The sequence below is a fragment of the Cheilinus undulatus genome, linkage group 13 (assembly GCF_018320785.1).
Source record: "Cheilinus undulatus linkage group 13, ASM1832078v1, whole genome shotgun sequence".
Taxonomy (NCBI): Eukaryota; Metazoa; Chordata; class Actinopteri; order Labriformes; family Labridae; genus Cheilinus; species Cheilinus undulatus.
Window position 1 is genome coordinate 29,457,960 of NC_054877.1, and position 19,818 is coordinate 29,477,777.

The following is a 19,818-nucleotide window of genomic DNA, read 5'->3' on the forward strand; positions in this document are numbered from 1 at the left end:
TTGGTGCTCCAGCCAGTTTAATGTTTATTTGCTGTCTGACTGTTGGTTTGCTTCTTACGTGACAGCAGCTCCACAGAGGAATCTAATAAGTCGCTGTCCTGGTTGAGCGCAGCAGTGCACTAGTTCATGTGTCCAAATGTGTAGGAAAAAAGAAAAAAAAAAAAACTCTGCCCAGGAGCTGAACTGGTAGTCTTTGTGAAGACTATCCCATGGTGCTTTGGTGCAACTCCCTGCTTGAACACAGTTGATGAACAAACCCAGTTGGCAGGGGAGGGGGCCTTTTTTAGTTCTCAGACTGCAGACCTGACTACCCTGTTGTCTTTTTGGTCCAAACATGGCACGCGCCCCCCCCCTTGTTGGGCTCTTAAATGTTGCATTTTGTCTCGTACTTGTGCAAACTCGGGAACAGACGCAGGGCTGCGAATGTGTCTGAGTGAACGGATCAGTAGTGACTGTGGAGTGAGTCTGTTGAGGCCAATCTTAAAAAGCCCTTCTTCGACTGTCTAAGTGTTAGGGGGATTAATTGTGTTGTATTTTCCAGACTGGGTCTAATGTAGACCCTGTGTTGCACTGGGACATTTCTGGCCAATGAGAGAATGTTGGGGTTTATTGTACAGTAGTTTAATTGTTAAAAAGGTACAAGTTTTTCAGATTGACTGCTGAATTTTTTATTTTTAGCCAAACTTTTCCCCTCCCCCATTTCCTTCTTAAAGGTTTGAAAACAGGGTTTCCTGAGGCATGCTAGCCAGTGGCCTCTGACCTTTTTTTGTGATTCAAGGGGGGGGATGCAAAGAGAGCCTCGCCAGTAAGGGGTGACAGACACCCCTCAAGCCTCCGCTCTCCTATTTTTTTTTGCTTTAATTCTTTTTGTATGCAGAACCAAAATGTAAAATGTCAGCAAACATGGTTTCAGGCCTGACCTGTGTGTAAATACCCTGAATACAATCATTGGGATCTTGTTTTCAAAGCAAAATGACTTAATTGAAGATAAGTGTAGTTTCTAAAAAACATGTATCATTATTTGTAAGTTAACCATCTGCATGTCTTCAAGCCACCTGGCGTTAGCTAATAATTTTTAAGATAAAAAAACTTTTTACACATTTTATTTTTTACAATTTATTTGCTTACCTAAATATCCCAGACAATAATGTGACCCTTTTTATTACTTCAAATTTATTTTTATTTTCCATTTTTTTATTTTCCTTATTTCCTGTGTACTACATATAGGCAATTTATAACAAAATGAGAAAATTATTGAAGAAATTTTAAAATTGAAATATATTTTATTTGAAAGTTTATGGACCTTTTAACCGTGAGCCGGGAAAATTGTATAATCATATAATTTGAGCTGACTTGACGGTTATGAGAAATGTATCAAGAGTTTTATTTTTTATGCTTCTTTAATAAAGTCTTGTTTTTGGTTTCATTTTTTTACTGTAAAATAATAACTGTGTTTTGTCTTTTTTCCTGTTGAGTAGAACTGTGTGATTTTGCCACTTGGTGGCAGTACAGACACACCTGCAGCAGGTAATCTGCAGTTCAGACATGTTTGTGTAAGTGAGAGCAGACATCCTTTAATGGTGTAAAAAAAACACTGGGAGGGGTCTGAATCTGAAGGTTAAACACTGCTGCTCTGACAAAACAGGCGAACTAATGGCTGACTCTGGTTATATGAAAAGAGCTCAGACCAAAATATCAACCCAGATAGTAAAGATGTTCAGTAGCATACGAAATGAGAGTCAAATTTACAAATATAGTCCAAAGTTCCCAAGTGACAGGATTTGCCACTTTCTCTTGCAGAGTGTTTGTTTTTTGAAAACAAATATTTCAAATTTACTTTAACTCATCCACATCCAGTCGTTGGTACCCGTTCTAGTGGTAAGCCATGCCTCTTAAGCTCATTTCAACGTCCAGTATTAGTTAAATTTTAACATTCAAGACATGGCCATCTAAATTTTAAGAAATTTCCTAAATCTTTCAGGCACATCCTTTTTCAATAAACAGAAAAATAGCACCAGCTTAATTCTGTCAAGATTTTCTTTTTTCTGGTTCTTTATTTTCTCAAATTTATGCTTGAAATAAAAAATAGCCCCAATCACTGGTAAAGAGGGAAAGGTCATTCAGAGCCAAAATCAACAGCACACAGGAAGCACTTGAAGTTTAAACATTTTAGCAGCAGTAGAAGCTTGATCAGTAGATTCTAATGTTATGTGTGAACGCTGATGTGGAAAAGGAAAAATTCCCACTGACTTTATATACGACTGAATCAGCCTTTGTTTCCACTCAGGGGTGTGGACTAGAAGCTAAAACATCTGGTTCAACTTGTGTGAAGTGTTGGTGTGGGACCCTCCCCTCCCCCTCCAGAGAGGGGTCAGAGCTCAGTGAAGTGGAAGCCGGTTGTTCCAGCTAAAGATTGAAGATAATAAAACACCCGCTGTCTTTATCTGAGAGGGAACAGCATCTGGTGAAACACTTGTCTGATTTGTACTTTTTGTGGATTAAAAGTTGTTCAATGTGGACTCATTTCAGGAAGCACAGGAGGAGTAATAAAGTAGACATTTAGATTGTGACACAAATGTCCTTTTAATAGGAAGCAGATCACAATCAGGCTGCATTCCAGTTCCTCTTCATCCTCATTAAAGAACGATCAATAATGATAAGAAAGAAATTAGAAACATCCTCTGTAGAAAATAATTCTCTCATGCGAGTTCTGTGTTCCCACTACATTCATATTGGTTACAGATGACATATTCACAAGCCTTAAAAAAACACTGATGACTGTTCATCACATCGCTTTGAAAATTAAAAACAAGTCAAAAGAAAATGCCGAGTAACATCAGAGAGACACGTGCTGGCACGATTAAATTTCCCATCATGCAATTGTAAGTTGGTTCTATTCACAGGGGTGGGCGTCATTGGTCTCCACAGAGTTGTGTCGGCGTGCATGCATGCATGTGTGTCTTCTTACATGTGCCCTTTTGTGCTTAAGCAAAGATCTGTGTGTAGGTGTGTGGGTGCTTGTGTGTATACAAACGTTAAGCAGGCAACCAACGAGCCCCAGACTAGATGACCCCTTATTTAATCATTTTTTGTTGATGCTTTCTGAGCTACAATTGGACATGTCAGCTTTTACCTAAGACATCACAGACAATGAAACTGATGATTAAAGTGGACAAAAAGCTCCTTTTAAAGCTCCTGTGGGAGTCTGTGTTAATCTTAGCTCCTCCCTGTGGACACAGCACCACCTTTCATTTATAATTTTTATCTTAATCCTGCTGTCTTCTGACAGTCAAACAACTTCTTGCTGTGAAACTATAATGCGGAAAATGTCAACAAAAGCCGCCTGACACCTACCCCGCGACAGAGGTTTCAAGCATTAAAAATAAACAATCCAAAATAATCAATCCTGTCGATGATAGTCTGAATTAATTTTCCAGCTCATACAAGAGTATGAGTTTTCATTTCACTTTTTTCATAACCACATAAAAACTTGATATAGGAGCTTTAAAGGGCTATTTAACCCCCCAAAATGAAGATTGAACAGTGACGTTACTTTAAATAAAAAAACATGGTAATTGATCTGTATTTTACAATCCCTTTGATGAAAGAAGGCTCTGCAGGAGATGAATAACATTCAAAGCTTTGTTTTTGGCAGGATTCAACATCATTTAGTAAAGACAACATGTGACAGGCCAGCATGGACATCTGGTGTAGCCCAACAGTGACAGAAAAAACCTACAAGCAGCTTTTACTCACTGTCACTGATATCGAGTTCCACCAACAAACCACAAGACTTGACTGTGAAAAAGGGTTCATTTTACACATGCAACGACACAGAATCAAACATGAACAACATAAAAGCTTGGCGGTGACTTTGATGGCTTCTTTCTTTGGAAAAAAAAAAATTGAGATCTGTTACGTGCAGATTTGGTCCTACTAAAAAGGCAAATAGGATTTCTCTCTTATCAAAAACGTGACAAAAGCTTACACACTTCATACAGGAATGTGGATTTTATGAGTCCATAAATAAATATTGTAATTTCTTATACACACACACAAAAAAGGTTTCCCATTCCTTGATCTAGATATTGCAGTTGGTGCTGCTGTGGTTATACTGACAGCGCAGTGAGTTTGGGGTACATAGGTTCAATATATTGCTCACAATCTCAGAGCCCATTGTGCAGGTGTGACATTCAACACACACACACACACATACCTTCACACATACACACCATAACAGAGGACAGAGCAGTGTCACAGAGAGGTTTGTTCTCTACACAAACAAACCACTATTGCCTTTAAGAGATGTGTCAGGATGCGTCGTTTGTTGTGTTTCTGTCACGTGGATTTATTTAAAGTTCCTCCACAGCTTTCTAAAAGTGTGAGCAGGGAACATGGTGTAAACCTTCTGGACATTTGGCCAACAGAAGTAAGGACGGTGCATATGAGTGCGTAAACTGACGTCCCAGTCCACTGATCCTGTAGCCCTTTTTGGAGTTGTGTGCACTCTCAGGGTGTGGATGTGTAAAACTCTAGGATATTGCTAGGTTTGTTTGGATGTGAAGAAAGAAAAATGAAAAAAAAAGGCAGCAAGTTTTGTTTTAACAGGCTCAGCATTTATCCTCTTTTGGCGTGTTTTCTTCATTATGAGGGCGGTTAGTCAGGTCGCTACTATAAAACCTCGCTGTGGGGTAAAATACACACCATGCTCGTACAGGTAAAATAACAGGCACCCATCTTTTCTGTGGGGACAGTAAAGTGTATCACAGTGCTCCTGGGGTCAACATGCAGGACGTTTGTACATTACAGGACACACCAGCAGTGATGTCACCCCTAGACGCTGATCTAAGCTCAGAGTTGTGTTTATTTTTTTCTATTTGGGTAAAGAGCTGATCTTAGATCTGTGCCTGAAATCGAACTTACACGGCACATCACACCTCAGGAAGACTAGGCAGAGCAAACGACAGGGGAGGGGAGAGAGAGAGGACTGAAAGAACGACACACAGTCAGGCAGGCAAGCGGACAAACAGACGGACACACGGAGCATACCTATGCCAGGGCTGCTCTCCTGAAGACACAGAGAAGCAAAAGTGCAAAGTGGTCATTCTCGATCTATTCACATGGTTTGTTTATCTGCGTTCTAAATGTACAGCATATAAAAGGTGTGATGTGTTCAGGGAAAGGTAGAGTGAGGGATTAAGAAGTGCTGCTAATGTGACTATGTCTGTGTAGGTTCTCATTCATCCAGGTCATGGTCATCAAGGGAGCAACAGGGCTTGATTGACCTCAATCAAGCCCCGTTGCTCCTTTGACAAAGATTTGGACATGTGAAGCTAACCCTAAACTTAGAGTGTGACATATTTCAAATAAAAGAAACACGTTCCTCTGTGTTTGCATTGATAACATTGCCATGTAAATGTTGCATAATGTATGCGGATATATGTACAATAGAGCCTTTCATGTGTGTGCTTGTGTATTGCACATCTGTGTCGGTGTATGGTCTTATGTGTGCATAATACTGTGTCTATGGGGGTTTGTGCACACTGGTGTCCTCGCTCCCCCCCTCGCCTCAGCTGCGGCCCTCCTCAGCTGAGCGCTGGTCCGACTTGAGCTTGACGAACTCTTTGGCCACGTCGTCATTGTTGCGCTGGGAGAGGATGCGCAGTACCGTCAGGCCCGTCTCGTCCATGTGAACGCGTCTGCCAAGTGGCATCCAGCAGGTGACGCTGCCCTTGTTGGCGATGTCCTTCACCTGCAGCAAGCCCATGCCCACAGTGCGATCCTCTCTGGCGAAGCAGTAGTCCTTCACACACACCTGAAGCTCGTAGCTCTCAGGACCCACCTCAGTGCCCAACGAGCTATAACCGAGACAGAAAAACATCTGCATTACACCTAAACTCATTCAGAATTTTGCAGCAGATCTTTATTAAAGAAGACATATCATGAAAAACTCACTTTTTAGTATTCTTGTACACATATATATGGGTATCTGGAGAATCTCCCAACCCATAAAATGTGAAATAAACCAACCCAGGCCTTTGTTTGTGATACTACTATGTATGAGACATTAAATCTGACCGTCTGTTTTGATTCTCTGTTCACTGTGACATCAAATGACTCATTATAATATCTGCCCCATAAATTGTAAATGCACCTACAGATTTCTACCCACAGCCATTAAAGCTCACAGCTGTGCATTTAAAGAGACAACACCAAACGCTTTTGGTGTTGTCTCTTTAAGAGACAACTATAGAAAGGCTGTTTAGAGCTGGTTTCTATAGGGTCAAAAACCTCTTCTAGTGTTTGATAATTGACCTAGGCAATAAATCGATTTTAACAATCAATTAGTATTAGTGTAAAATCTAGACCTAAGAAATGAAAATCTAGATTGCTTTTTGAACATCCTATGCTGCTCAGGCTTTTCCAAGTTGAGTATAGGCAAACTAGCTGGAGACACATCCTCAGAATAAGGAACATGTGGATCATTCATGCAGCAGCTCCCTTTCCTCCCTTTCTACAACACATACACATACACATTCTACAATACACGCATGCATTTGAACAGGGTGATTCTCTGACTACATGGCATTTCCCTCTGACTGTAACTGGGCCACCATACTGTATATCTGCCAACCATTTAAGCATTTTTATTTACTTTATCCACATAAGATCACCTTATGCTATCAATATAGTTGTCAAAATCTGTTTTTCCTCTCTACTCTTGCAATGTCACATTATTGGGCAGGAGAGAAAATTCATTAAACTGTAACTCAGGTTTGGTATGAAAAATAAAACATTATTTGTGGGTCATATCACCCAGCCCTACATGATCCATTATGTATTTTGACCTGAGCATGGCACAGACTTTTCATTAAGACCTCAGGGGTCTGTGCTGAAAAACAGAAAAGGGGGTATCATGTCCCTTTACGATTCAAGCACTTAAAAAACAAATTAACTATTATTCAAGGGTTTAGGTCTTACAGGATCAAACACTCACTTGTAATTACACTCAGCATTTATTACAATCATGTACTTATTATATATATACTACATTTTCAATGGATAAGAAGCATTTTGTCTTATTTTAGAAGCTTTTTTAACTCTTTATGTATTTATTTTTACTCTTTTGTAAATTCATCAATTTTGCATCTTGATAAAAATAGTATTTATTCCTATGTAATAAGAGCTGTCCTTCATGGCACTGAAATTAAATGAAAATATTGCTGTAACATTAAAACTCTTCAGAGTCTTTAAAAACAACTAATCAATTAATCAGTTAATCTTTAATTTGTATAGCGCTGATTCATGACCTAAGTTATCTCATGACACTTTACAAAGAGGTCAGATCTAGACCATACTAGACTTTTATATCACCTATATACATTATTCCACCATGAGCTCAGCACTAAGGCATTTACCATAGTTTGAATGGCAAGAAAAAGAGAGGATTTATTCTTATCTCCCAGTTTGATACTGTTCAATAATGTCAAAATACTTTCAAAAGATCCAATGTAAATTAAGTAATTAACTAACTGTACAGTATTTGGATACTACAAGTGCTGGGGTTTTATACTTTGATTAATTGTGATTTCTCAACGTTTTTTAAAGGTGCAGTATGTAATCTTTAGCCTAGTAGCATTTAGCTGAACAAATACGGTATATTTGAAACATGATTTTTATAAATAAGTCTATCAAAATTAGCATTTAATGAACTGAATATGTGATTTTTTTTAATTGTCATTTTTAAAATTAACTCAAAATAAGTCCTTCTTTCACACAGAGAGAGAGACCCCTCTGTGAATGCCACAGTCTTGGATTTTTGCATTTAGCATGTTTTTAGAGTACCATAGAAGGAACCATGTAAGAGATACACACATGTAAAAAAAATCCACAGTTTCTACCAGAGAAATGAGAATCACAATCTAGAACTGACTGCTAGATGTCCCTAATATACCAACGTTTGCATACTGCACCTTAAAAATAATTACTAATAAAAGTTCTAATTATAATCCTATACAAAATGTGTATAATGGATATTTAAAAAAACATGATATTTCAGTTGGTCTTTTTTTTTAAGATGCCTTGTTCAAACTCCTGCAAGGAACTTTCAGGTTGTGATGATTTTGGTGTCCCCCTGTGGACAAATCAAGACAATTCATGTCTTGCTTTTTTGTCCTGTATATATCTAAACATTGCCTTTCAGGAAAAACATTTCATTCAGGGCACCAGGAGCCTCATGGTCTGAACACCTCCTGTACAAAGGCTGTTGCCCTTAGACTGGGTGACCTGGAGTTTAATCCATTCTCTCTCTGTCCCTTATTCCTGCAGCCCTTTAAAACAATAAAGGCATAAAAGGCCAAAAGTAAATCTTAAATTAGAAAATCTCATCATTCTTTATTTCAAATGTCAAATATGTATCTCATAATAATTCACTGTAAAAAAAAAGTTAAGAAGTTTTTTTCATCATGTCATTAATACTCTTGTCTTGTATTGACACCTACCCTGAGGCAGAGGTAATATGTAAATAAAAGAAACACATACACAATTCAATCAATAGTTCTCTGTGATGTTCTTTGTTTGCTTTTGTAGCTCATAAAGAGGCATCAGCACTGATTTAAGTCTGGTTTATAACCAGCTACAAACTCCTCACAGGAGCTTTAATGTATTATAGACTGGAAAGAGACTGGAAAATGAAATTCCTTGTAAAGCGTACTGGTATATTATGATGGGATTTTTACCAAGCTATGACAAGGAGCTTCCAAAACCAACAGTTAGCTCAACTCCACTCATGGCTTGCACCCATGTTAAATATGGTCCTCCCACAAAAATGGTAGATACTCACTACTGGAAGCTCTCGTTGAACTTTGGAGACCAGCTGTTGTTTTTGGACTTTGTGGCAAATTTCCTCTTTTTGTCGCTGAGGTGGGGGCCGATGATGTAGACCTCAACGAAGGGCCTGAAGCCCTGAGCCTTCCACTTCAGGTCGTTGGCAGCCACCACTGGAGGAAGAGAGGAAAGTTAAATAAGGAACAGGCTATAAAGCAATAAGAGAGATTTTACCATGCTCTGTTTTCTTTTACCTTTGACGCTGATCTTGTGTTCTCCATTAGGCTGAGGTAAAATGTCCACGCACATGACCACCTCGCCCACTGCATCCACTCCAGACGCTGCAAAGACACACACAGTGGAGAAATGAATGTGTGTAGATTTGTCATGTGATGACAACAAGCACATGGAAGTATAGTTGAGAAATACAACTTGAAGACGTGTAATGCATCAGCAGATTGTGACTAAATTTAAATATGCAGAAGCTACCCTAACACAAACACACAAACATACACAGGTTCTCTACTGATGATCAGATGAGCAGGACTTGGCCGGGTAAAGACGCCTCTGTGCCAGCTCTCATGCTGAAAAAATGGCACACTGTAATGCAGCACTAGCTTGTAATTTGCTCTTAACACTCTACTGATGCTAAAGAAAGAGGAAGACATGGACAGAATCCAAACTGCAATTCCAGTTTCTGGAGGAAATCCATGCTCTGCATTATTTAATCGTCTTATCATCATGTCTCACACAGTCCTTCAGCTCAGTTCGCTGCCTTTTGTACATTTAAACTCTCTAGTGATCAGTGTTCTGGACATCTACAGTCTTTCTGTGTGCACTCGACATGTTCATCTACCATAAGTAGTCTCATGCATAAGTCATGCTTTCTCCTATACATCTAATAAAAGGAAAGAAAGTCGAGGCGGAGAGAGTCAAAGCTGTGCCGAGGGCCAACACTGCTCACTGTCTCGGGTTATCTTTGGTTCATGACAGTTTGATCACACAGCTGTCTGAGCAGCACTGGGGGACGTACTGGTTTATATAACCCACCTTTCTCTGGAGGCGTGTCTTCATTGGCCGTGTACCTGATCCCTTTCCCTCCATGAACTGAGAGGGTACAGAAGACAGAATCAGAAGAAGGGAAGGAAAATGTTCACTTACAAAACAGCAGAGAAAAAAATGTATTTTCATCTAAATGAAAGAGCTCTTTCTAAATGCTGTACTGTTGATATCTAAAACTCAATGCAAATAGTAGTTTTCCATTTGCTGGTGCTGGGACTGTAACTCATTGAAGCAAGACATTCAACATTTTCTTCCAATACTGCAAGCAAGTTATTCTATTTAATCCCATAATCCCATTTAATTCCATAAGCTTTAGTCACAGAGAGAATAAGCAGGAGAGCTCTTTGAGAACCCTTTCTGTGGGGGATTGTTTGAACCTGCTGTGAAACAATGTGTGCGTGTGTATGTGTGTGTTAAATCTGTACCCTGAGCGCCCTGCGAGAGGACAAACTTCCTGATCAGCTTGTCTGTGGCCTGCGTGTACAGGGACAAGGCGTAGCGCAGAGACTGCAGGTCGGGACTCTTTTCCAAGAAGGTTTTCTTTAGGCCCACACCACCAGCATGGAAGTATTGCTGCATAACAGATAGAGACATGAGGCATGACACACTTATCATAGGGGAGTAGGGGGCAAACAGGCAGGTAGGAACACACACAAAGTAGGACACACAAAGTGTTAAAATGTTCATGTGCGGCACAACTTTTTCAACTTTTAACACAGTAGAAAAAAACCTTATTGGTCATGAACTCGTTTGGTAACTTAAACACTGACATCCAATTAATTATTTTTATGTCCAAAATTGAAAAGATTATAAAATGTTTCATTGTTCTTTAGCAAGGCCGCCCATAAGGGGGGGATAAAGGATACAACCTTCTGGGGCCCAGCCAAACTAGGGGACCATGGGTGTCAGCAAAACCATGACCCATTGTGAAGTTAAGCTGTGATAACCATACTTTATTTTTAATCCTGAATAATAACCACTTTTATCAAAGCAACACAAAATATTTTTTATGTATTTATGCTTTTTTAAAAAAAAAAGTAAACCCCTTAAAACAGAATGACCTTTTTACTGGTAAACAATTAGGAAAAAAACAAGTCAACTTCATAGTAAGGCCATATTGGCAAAAACAATCAAGAAGAAGAGACTGAGACAACTTCAATAGAAAAGAACTGAATTATTGTTTAAAGAGACAAAATGGGTAAAGAGTGGCAAAAAAGTTTAAAAGTGGTGAAGGGCAAAAAGTGAAAAAAAAATGTGAAAAGGGGGAAACTGGATTAAAAGTAGCAAAAAGCAGAAAAAACTGGCCAAATGGGGCAAGAATAAGTGGCAAAAATTGGCAAAAAATGCTGCATAACTGGGAAAAGGCAGCAGAAATAGGGTAAAATTGATAAACTATGCTTTAAAAAGGAAAATTGGTTAGAAGTGGCATAAGAAGTGGCAAAAATGGGCCAAAATTGGCGAAAAAGAGGCAAAACTGGCCAAAAGTGGCAGAAGAAGTTGCAAAAATCAGCCACATTTAGCAGAAAGTGCCAAAAATGGGCAAAAGAAGATTGAGAAAATTTTAGAAAATTATCCAGAATGTCCATTAATGTTTAGGTATTTGAAATGATGGGAAAATTTGCAATGAGATTTTCTTGGAAATTTAAAGGACTTCATGTTGATATTATGGGGATTTGCTTGGAATTTTTAAAAAGATGTTAAAGGCTATCTCTGGAATTTACTTGTAAATGTTTAAGAAAATCATTGGAAATCTTGGGGTTGTGGGTTGTCCTTTAATTATCAAGATTTTTCGTGAAAATTTCACGTCATTTCGGTTTTCAGTTTTCAGTTCCATTTCAGGATAATTTCATTTTGTGTTATTTACATGGAACTTTTGTATGTATTCTTAAATTCTTTGGGATTTGATTTTTAAAGAAAGAATTTGCTTTGAAATTTAGGGAAATTTGCTTGAACTTTTTTTCAGGAATCTAAATGAAATTTTGGGAGAATTCTTACAGGAATGTTGTGGCTTTATGATGAGTTTAACAAACATTCACAGAAAATGTAAAGATATTTTGCGGTGGAACACTAACATTTCTTTTTATGTAATGAAACAGACTGAAATTGATACTAAAGGAATAATCAGAATTAGATTTGATTTTCAAAATTGTTCTGCCCTAGTTAGAATGATAAATAGAGTTAATACTGCCAGAGTAGCTTTTTATATTTCTACATGCCAAAGACTAACTGTGAGTTGCCTATTAGACATCTAAAATATATGAGGATGAGATTTTTTGTCAGAAAACACTTCTAAACCAGCACAGCAAAAAACTGACAAAGACACCAATGGCTGTCCACAAAAGGTGGTATTCTTCCTCACAGGAGCTTTAAAGTGACAATCAAGTGCACAGATTCCATCTGCCAGGTGGTCTGAGTCGTATTTTACCTTGATAGTATCCAGTGCCAGCTCTATGACTGCACACTGTTTAGGAGTCAGAGCTTTGGCCTCCTCTCGCCCCATGTGCTCCTGCAGAAAATCAAACAAAGGTGTCAGTCTTCACCACAGTTAATGATAATTTATCATATGCCAGGATGTTTTTGCTGTTGCTTTTTTCTATTTTAATCACCTTGAGCTTTGACAGTTGGCCCAGCTCTTTAGCAGCGTTGAAGATCATCTGAGTGCCCTGTCATGAAGAGAGAAAGAAGAGTGAGTAGTGAGAAGAGACAGAGAGAGAAAGGTGGTTTGTGAGAGAAAGATGCAGTCGAGGAAGAACTGGAGAGTGAGGGGTGAGTTCAGGAGTTTTAGTGAGGAGAGACAGCAGACAGAAACTAGAGACGAGTTTGGAGGGTGAGGGTAAAGGAATACTGCTATAGATTTTACACTTTTTAAAGCAGCGATTCGGAATAAACAAGCTTCAGCTTAGTAAAGTTCTAGTTTTGGTGTCTTGGTGTGTAGTCAGTTTGCATGGCACAGACTCTTGAGTTTTTATTGGATGCACTGTGCTGTCATTAAAATCCACAGAGAGGAAAAACATGGGTGACAAAGTCCACAGAGGGTGTTGTTATCTCTCTTGTCAAAAAGAGTGTTTCTTCATGCTAACAGAGACTGCACCCACACACAAATACTTACAATAACCTAAGAATGACAGAAAGAAAGGAAGGAAGGCAGGGAGAATGGGGTAATGGAAAGATGGGTTAATGCTCAAACACAATGAAACAGTAATGAAAATCACTGAACTTTGGAGGCAGAGGAAGAAAGAATGAAAGAAAAAAGGAGTCTTTTTATACATACCGTCTGGTCAGTGAGAGTTGGAAGCACAATCGTTTTTTCCATTGTGTTCATGACTAGTTTCCACAGCTCCTTCAGCACTCTCTTCAGCACCGTCTTCTCACAGATCTTAGCAAACAGTGACAAACTGAAAGAGAAAAACACATATTTTCAAAACTGACAGAAATAAAGGAAGCGCTGAAACACAAGGTTTCATTTACTGTATATGTGAAGTGTCTACGGAACTGCTTTTGCAGTAAAACGATTTACAAATGCAACAATTGATCCACACATTTTCACAGATCTGGACAAATACAGTGCCTATAAAAAGTATTAACCCCCTTGGATTTTTTGCCTGTTTATTGATTTTATAAATCAATCATTGATGTAATAATCAGGCTTTTTGAGAAAAAAATACAAACAAATGCCAAAGTGATAACAGATTTCTACAATGTCAATTAGATAAAAATATGTAATGTAAAATTAATAACTGCATAAATATTCACCCCCTTCATATCAGTATTCAGTAGATGCACCTTTGGCTGAAATCACAGTACTGAGCCTGTGTGGATGGGTCTCAATCAGGTTCCACATCTGGACACTTTAATTTTACTCCATTCTTCTTTGCAAAACTACTCAAGCTCTGTCAGGTTGCACAGGGAGGAAGAAACAGCCCTTTTCAAGTCCAGCCACAAATTCTCTATTAGACTGAGGTCTGGGCTTTGACTCTTCCACTTCAGAACATTCACTTTATTGTCTTTAAACCATTTCTGTGCAGCTTTCTCTGTATGCTTCATCATTGTCTTGCTGGAAAATAAATCTTCTCCCAAGCCATTGCTCCCACGTACTTTACCAAATAAGATTGCTCTTCAGGATTTTCCTATATTTTGCCTTCCAGGGCTGGCTGCTGAGAAGCATCCCTGCAGCATGATGCTGCCACCACCATGCTTGACAGTGGGGATGGTGTGTTTGTGGTCATGTGCAGTGCCAAAAGCACCATTTTGGTCTCATCAAACCAAAGAACTTTCTTCCTCTTGACCATGGAGTCTCCCACATGCCTTTTGGTGAACTCTAGTCCAGATTTAATATGAGTTGTCTTCAACAGTGGCTTTCTCTTTGCATAAAGCTTTGACTGGTTGAAGAACCTGGGCAACAGTTGTATACAGAGTCTCTCCCATCTCAGCTGCTGAAGCTTGTAACTCCTTCAGAATAGTCATAGGTGTCTTGGTGGCCTCCTTCACTAGTCTCCTTCTCCCATGGTCACTCAGTTTGTGAGGACGACCTGATCTAGGCAGATTTGCACATGTGCCATATTCCTGTCACTTCTTGATGATGGATTCAACTAAAATCCAGAGGATGTTCAGTGCCATGGTAATTCTTTGGCATCCACCCCCTGACTTATACTTAACCTTTTCTCTGAGTTGCTTCGAGTGTTCTTTTGTCTTCATGGTGTAATGGCAGCCATGAATACTGATTAACTAGTGACTGGACCTTCCAGACACAGGTGTCTTTATACTATAATTACTTGAGACACATTCACTGCACTCAGGTGATCCCCATTTCACTCACTAGTAGTGAGACTACTAGCACCAACTGGCTGGACCTCTGTTGAATTAGGTATGTCACTTTAAAGGGGGCAAATATTTATGGAATCACTTGTTTCACCTTGAATATTTTTGTTTAATTGACATTACTTTGTAGAAATGTGTTTTCACTTTGACATTAAAGAGGAGTTGTTGTTGTTGTTGTTTTTTTAATATATAGGCACAATATGTTATATTCTTTAGACCTAGACAATTACTAATGGCACTGAAGTCAAAATGCTTTCTTAAATTCTAAAAACTGCAAGTACACACACGGCATCAGCAAAAATAGGCACACCATTCAGTTGAAATTGACAGACACACAAGATGTTTGCAACACTTCTGTTAGGCAAGATCCCCAAATGTGTTTTGATCAACAAATACCTGTGGTAAAAGTTTTTTGGCCTTGAGCTCAGGCTAAAAGGATTGCTGTGGCTTCAGTTGTGTAAAAATGAGGATGTATTTAAATAAAAATAGCACCCTACAATGTCTGTTTATTAAATAATATTTCACTGTTTTCCTTACATGTATGATTATGAATCAGCAAGGGAGAGAAGCTGTTAAAAAGTAGTACACTATCCTCTTAACTAGTTGGCCCTATGCATGTGTATTACAAATGGCTGACATATCGTGTAAAGTATACTAACAGCAAGCTTTTAGCATTTGTGCATCTATTTATGCATTTGCAAATGACTTTGCAACCATAAAACTACCATAATTTTCACTGTTGTATAATATGTTCACTAAGAAAAAGCTCAATGTTTGGAGAGGATGTGGGGACTTTTCCTAACATCTTGGTGACAGTGTTGATTTACTCTATTCCAAGATGGAAAAAAACAACTCTAGATCTAGGGCAGCTTTTGTTTGCCTCCTCATGGAATCTCCAGTTTAATTTCTAGCTGTCAAAAAAGCACAAATGGTGAAAAATAATTATCAAATAAAGACAAAATATTGACTTTTTCCTAGCAAAAGTAATTACAAAAAGTTAACAAAAATAAAAACGCATCAAATTTGATAGATATCTTGGCTGCATACTTGCTGTCCAGGAAGTCCATGATGGGCTGCAGAACGTTGTCAGCCTCCTGAACAACGCTACCATTCGCTGGGACAGTCTGGCCTTTGACCTGGGCCAGGATGTCTCCCATTTGCCTCACATTGTCCTCGATCTGGGGCTGGAAACTACATCACCACACAACACAAACAACATTAAAACAGACCTGCAGCTCCTCCTAGCAGCAAAATCAAAAGAATCCCTTACCTGACAGCAAAGATGCGGCTAAGGTCATCCATGACATTGTTGAGTTTGTTTTGCAGCTCTTTTAGGAAGTCACTTGCCTCTACATTGAGCTGGAAGAAGAGGACAGAAGTGATCAAGACCACCAGAGTCATGTCTTGGCAGTTCAGTCTGAAGAATAACTGCATGTGTGGAACTCACATCTTTGCCTCCCATGGCCTCAAACATCTTCTCCAGCTGAACTCTGAGCTGCTGGATGTTGTTGATGATGATACATGGCTGAGGAGAGAACCAGACAAATCATTACACACATACACACGCACTGCATCTGCCTTTCGCTCCTCTTCTGCTCCGAGCGTTTCAGTGTAATCAATCAAGGCTAGTCCTTCTAACTTTTTTTATTGCCTCTTTGGCGAAAACACTCTGGGTGATGCAGGGCAGAAAGAAGCAGGAGTTTTAGTAATTACTATTCCTTCGGGAGCTTTTGGTCTCTCTGGAAGTGCAGCCCACTTACACCACATTCAGCTAATTAGAAGGCCCTAATTCACTTTGAGACACTGTGACCTGAGCGACAGCTATTATACCGAGGAGCAGCTCATAGGGGTGAGATTAATCAACTTCACCACGTACACCTAACTGCATACATTTTGAAACGGAATTTTGACGAAGCTTGAATTAATCTCTAAAATCAATCACTTGTGTTTATTCCACAAACATCTTGTATTAGGATCTACAAGCCCCTATTCTATAAAAGATGGGATGTTGTATAAAATGTGACTAAAACAGAAGTTATTTTCAAATCATTTCAAACAATATTCAATCAAATCCAGCACAAAGGCAAGATATTTAATGTTTAAACTCAAACTTTCTTTAGTTTAGAAATATGCAGACATTCTGACTCTGATGCCTGCAACATGTTCCTTAAAATTTAGGACAGGAGCATGTTTACCTCTGCTTGACATCCCCTTTTCTTCAAACAACACTGTAAGCATCTGGGGACCGAAGACTCTCATTGTTTAAGTACTTAAGGTGAAATCTTTCCTATTCTTGCATGATGTGCATATCAAGTTGCTACACAGTATGGGGCTTTTGTTTATGTATTTTGCACTTCATAATGCGACATACATTTTCAATGGAAGACAGGTCTGGGCAGCATGCAGGCCAGTCTCGTTCCTACATTCTTGAACTGAGAAGCCATGCTGTTGTAATTTGTGCAGAAGGTGGCTTGGCATTGTCTTGCTGAAACAATCAGGGACAACCCTGAAAAAGATGTCATCTGAATGGAAGCATACAGTATGTTGCTTCAAAACCCTGTATGTACTTCTCTGTGTTACTGGTGTCTTCAGAGATGTTCAAGTTAACAGTGCCATAGGCACTTATACACCTCACATCATCAGAGATGCTGGCTTTGGAACTCTGTGATGGTAACAATCTGGGTGGTCCTTCTCCCCTTCAGCCTGGAGGATTTGCCAGACCACATCAGACTTTTCCACTTTAGGTAAGTCCATCTCAGATAAGCTCTGGCCAAGTGAAGTCGGCGGCCCTTCTCTGTTTGCATAGCGCCAATTTAGAACGAAATATCTCAAGACACTTTACAAAGAGGGCAGGTCTACACTAGGGGTTCCCAAAATTTTGGCCACTTACCCCCACACTAACGGTGCCAGAGACCAGGCATCCCCAGTGTCCCTAGAGATGGTTGAAGCACAAGATCTTGAACACAGCCATGCACATTTATGGATAGTTGTGTGCAAACTAGCCCTTATTTTAAGGATTTTTTGGAAGATAACTTTCATTTCATTAACTTGGTTTTATCTTAAATTATACAAATATTACGTACTGATTATTTGAAATGGGAGCTATCCATTTTAAATAATTTATTTTACTTTGTTTTTTGGAAAACATTTAGCAACCCCCTTCTCACTGTCTTGTGACCCCCGGGGGGGTCCTGACCCCCACTTCGCAAACCACTGGTCTAGACTGTACTCTCTGTTGTGACATATTATATGTCTTGGGTTGTATATGACTTTAGCTTTACGCTTTAAGTCTTTACTTACTTTTGTAGATGCAGTAATGTACTGTATTAACTGATAATGGTTTTCCAAAGTGTTTCTGTGCCCATGTTGTAATAGCCATCACAGAATGATGCCCATTTTTAATGCAGTGCTACTTGAGGGATTGAAGGATGCAGGAATTCAGTGACCTGACAGGCCAGATGGATTTGTTTCACACATCCATCTGGGAAAGCTTCAATAGGAAATGTTTAAGAAAAGGCAGAGCCTTTGAAAAAACTCGGAGTGTGATTGGATGAACGTGCTGTCTATCACATCTCTACGGGCCAATAAGCAACAAAACACGTGACGTAGCCGCTATTGAGCCACTGAGGAATAACACGAAACATGGCGACTAAAGACATGTAAATACTCCACTTTTAACGTTTTTGAAAAGAAAACAACTCACTGCTGTTCTCTATTCTTCTTTAACGAAGAAATGTTGTCAAGTTCTGATAAAACTGGCGCTTTAGCAGCATCCACGCTAATCTCTTTCTTCATAACTGCACCAGCTCTTGCTGCTGCTTGTTTACGTCACGACTCTGCTGCGCCTGAAAGTACTGCCCCTAGTCGCTGATTGGTCCTGTCACTTTCTAACCGGGCCCAAACGGTTCAGATGGGAGCTTTGCAAGATGGATTTGCCAGTGAAAAAACAAGGAAACGGGCGTATCCATCTGCTTTGCAAGGTTAGGAATTCAGTGCTGTTTTTCAACCTTGGTTCTTTATGTGCAGAAATATCTCCAGATTCTCTGAATCTTTTGATAATAGTATGAACTGAAGATGATGAAAACTCTATTTTTTTGCAATTGCATGCTGAGAAATGCTTTTAATCTATTGGACAATTTGCCAAGGCAGTCTTTCACAAAGTGGAGCACCTTGTGCCATCGTTCATTTTAAATGAGTCTTTCTTGAGTGCTCCATGTATACCCAATTATCCTACTCAATGTACAGAATGTTACAGGTGTTTTTGAACATTCCAGTGCTTTCAAAGTCTTTTCATACCCCTGTCCCAACTTTTTTGGAGCATGTTGCAGACATCAAAATCAGAATGTGTCTTTATTTCCAAAAACAATAACGTTTATCAGTTTGAGCATTAAATATCTTTTCTCTGGGCTGTATTTAACTGAATATAGGTTCAAAAGGATTTGAAAATCACTGTATTCTGTTTTTACACCTACCACTTTCTCCTTCTTCACATGATTCGGAAACTCCTTTGCAATGATGTCAGCATAGGACAGCAGCACATTGCCAATTGTCTGTGAGAAAAAATAATGAGTTTACAGTAAAAATACATTACAATCAAACCTTGGTTGAAGACATTCTGTAAAAACTTGAAAAGTAAGTCACCTTGGCGAATCTTTTCATGTAGTTTCCAACAATCTGAGGATCTGGACACTCGAGTTTGCGGATGATTTCGAAGCTCTGATTAAGCTGAGAGAACACATCCACCACGGAGCAGGAGAACAAAGCATGCTCTGACGTGACCTGGAACTGGAAAACGGGAAAAAAAAAGACCAGGTCCGCAGGGAAAGTATAAGAAGCAGCACGGTGATCTGAGCACGATTAACATTGACAGTGAGCAGTTGGATTCACCCCCCAGGGCCACCCATGGGAGAAGTTCACAGTGCTGTAACACATCATGGCCGATAAAACTGTCCCCTCTTTAGCTGCGTCAGTGCACAGATTTGTGAAGTGATGCCTTTAGATCTGAGCTATGGAGGCGAATGGAGGGTTATGAATGGGAGCAGGTCCCTCATTAACAGCCTGGCCATTAACGAACACTGTTATGGTATGTGACTGGGAGCAGAGAACACTGTT

At 39.3% G+C, this 19,818-nt stretch overlaps 1 protein-coding gene across 4 annotated transcripts in view; it reads right to left on the reverse strand.

Moving 5' to 3' along the window:
- Positions 1 to 2,576: 2,576 nt before the first annotated feature.
- The window catches only part of LOC121519896 (protein unc-13 homolog A-like), a 55,945-nt gene continuing 38,703 nt past the window's right edge, over positions 2,577 to 19,818 (reverse strand). For 2 of the 4 annotated variants that reach the window (XM_041802997.1, XM_041802994.1), the window contains 14 exons: positions 19,348 to 19,491; positions 19,179 to 19,256; positions 16,154 to 16,231; positions 15,977 to 16,065; positions 15,754 to 15,897; positions 13,160 to 13,283; positions 12,998 to 13,003; positions 12,495 to 12,551; positions 12,314 to 12,394; positions 10,314 to 10,461; positions 9,877 to 9,933; positions 9,081 to 9,167; positions 8,843 to 8,999; positions 2,577 to 5,858 (listed from right to left, as the gene is read on the reverse strand). In XM_041802997.1, the coding sequence (XP_041658931.1) occupies positions 5,570 to 5,858; positions 8,843 to 8,999; positions 9,081 to 9,167; positions 9,877 to 9,933; positions 10,314 to 10,461; positions 12,314 to 12,394; positions 12,495 to 12,551; positions 12,998 to 13,003; positions 13,160 to 13,283; positions 15,754 to 15,897; positions 15,977 to 16,065; positions 16,154 to 16,231; positions 19,179 to 19,256; positions 19,348 to 19,491 (1,539 nt within the window). In that variant the 3' untranslated portion in view covers positions 2,577 to 5,569. The remainder of the gene's footprint in view (positions 5,859 to 8,842; positions 9,000 to 9,080; positions 9,168 to 9,876; positions 9,934 to 10,313; positions 10,462 to 12,313; positions 12,395 to 12,494; positions 12,552 to 12,997; positions 13,004 to 13,159; positions 13,284 to 15,753; positions 15,898 to 15,976; positions 16,066 to 16,153; positions 16,232 to 19,178; positions 19,257 to 19,347; positions 19,492 to 19,818) is intronic. The other 2 variants (XM_041802998.1, XM_041802996.1) reach the window with 1 other exon arrangement.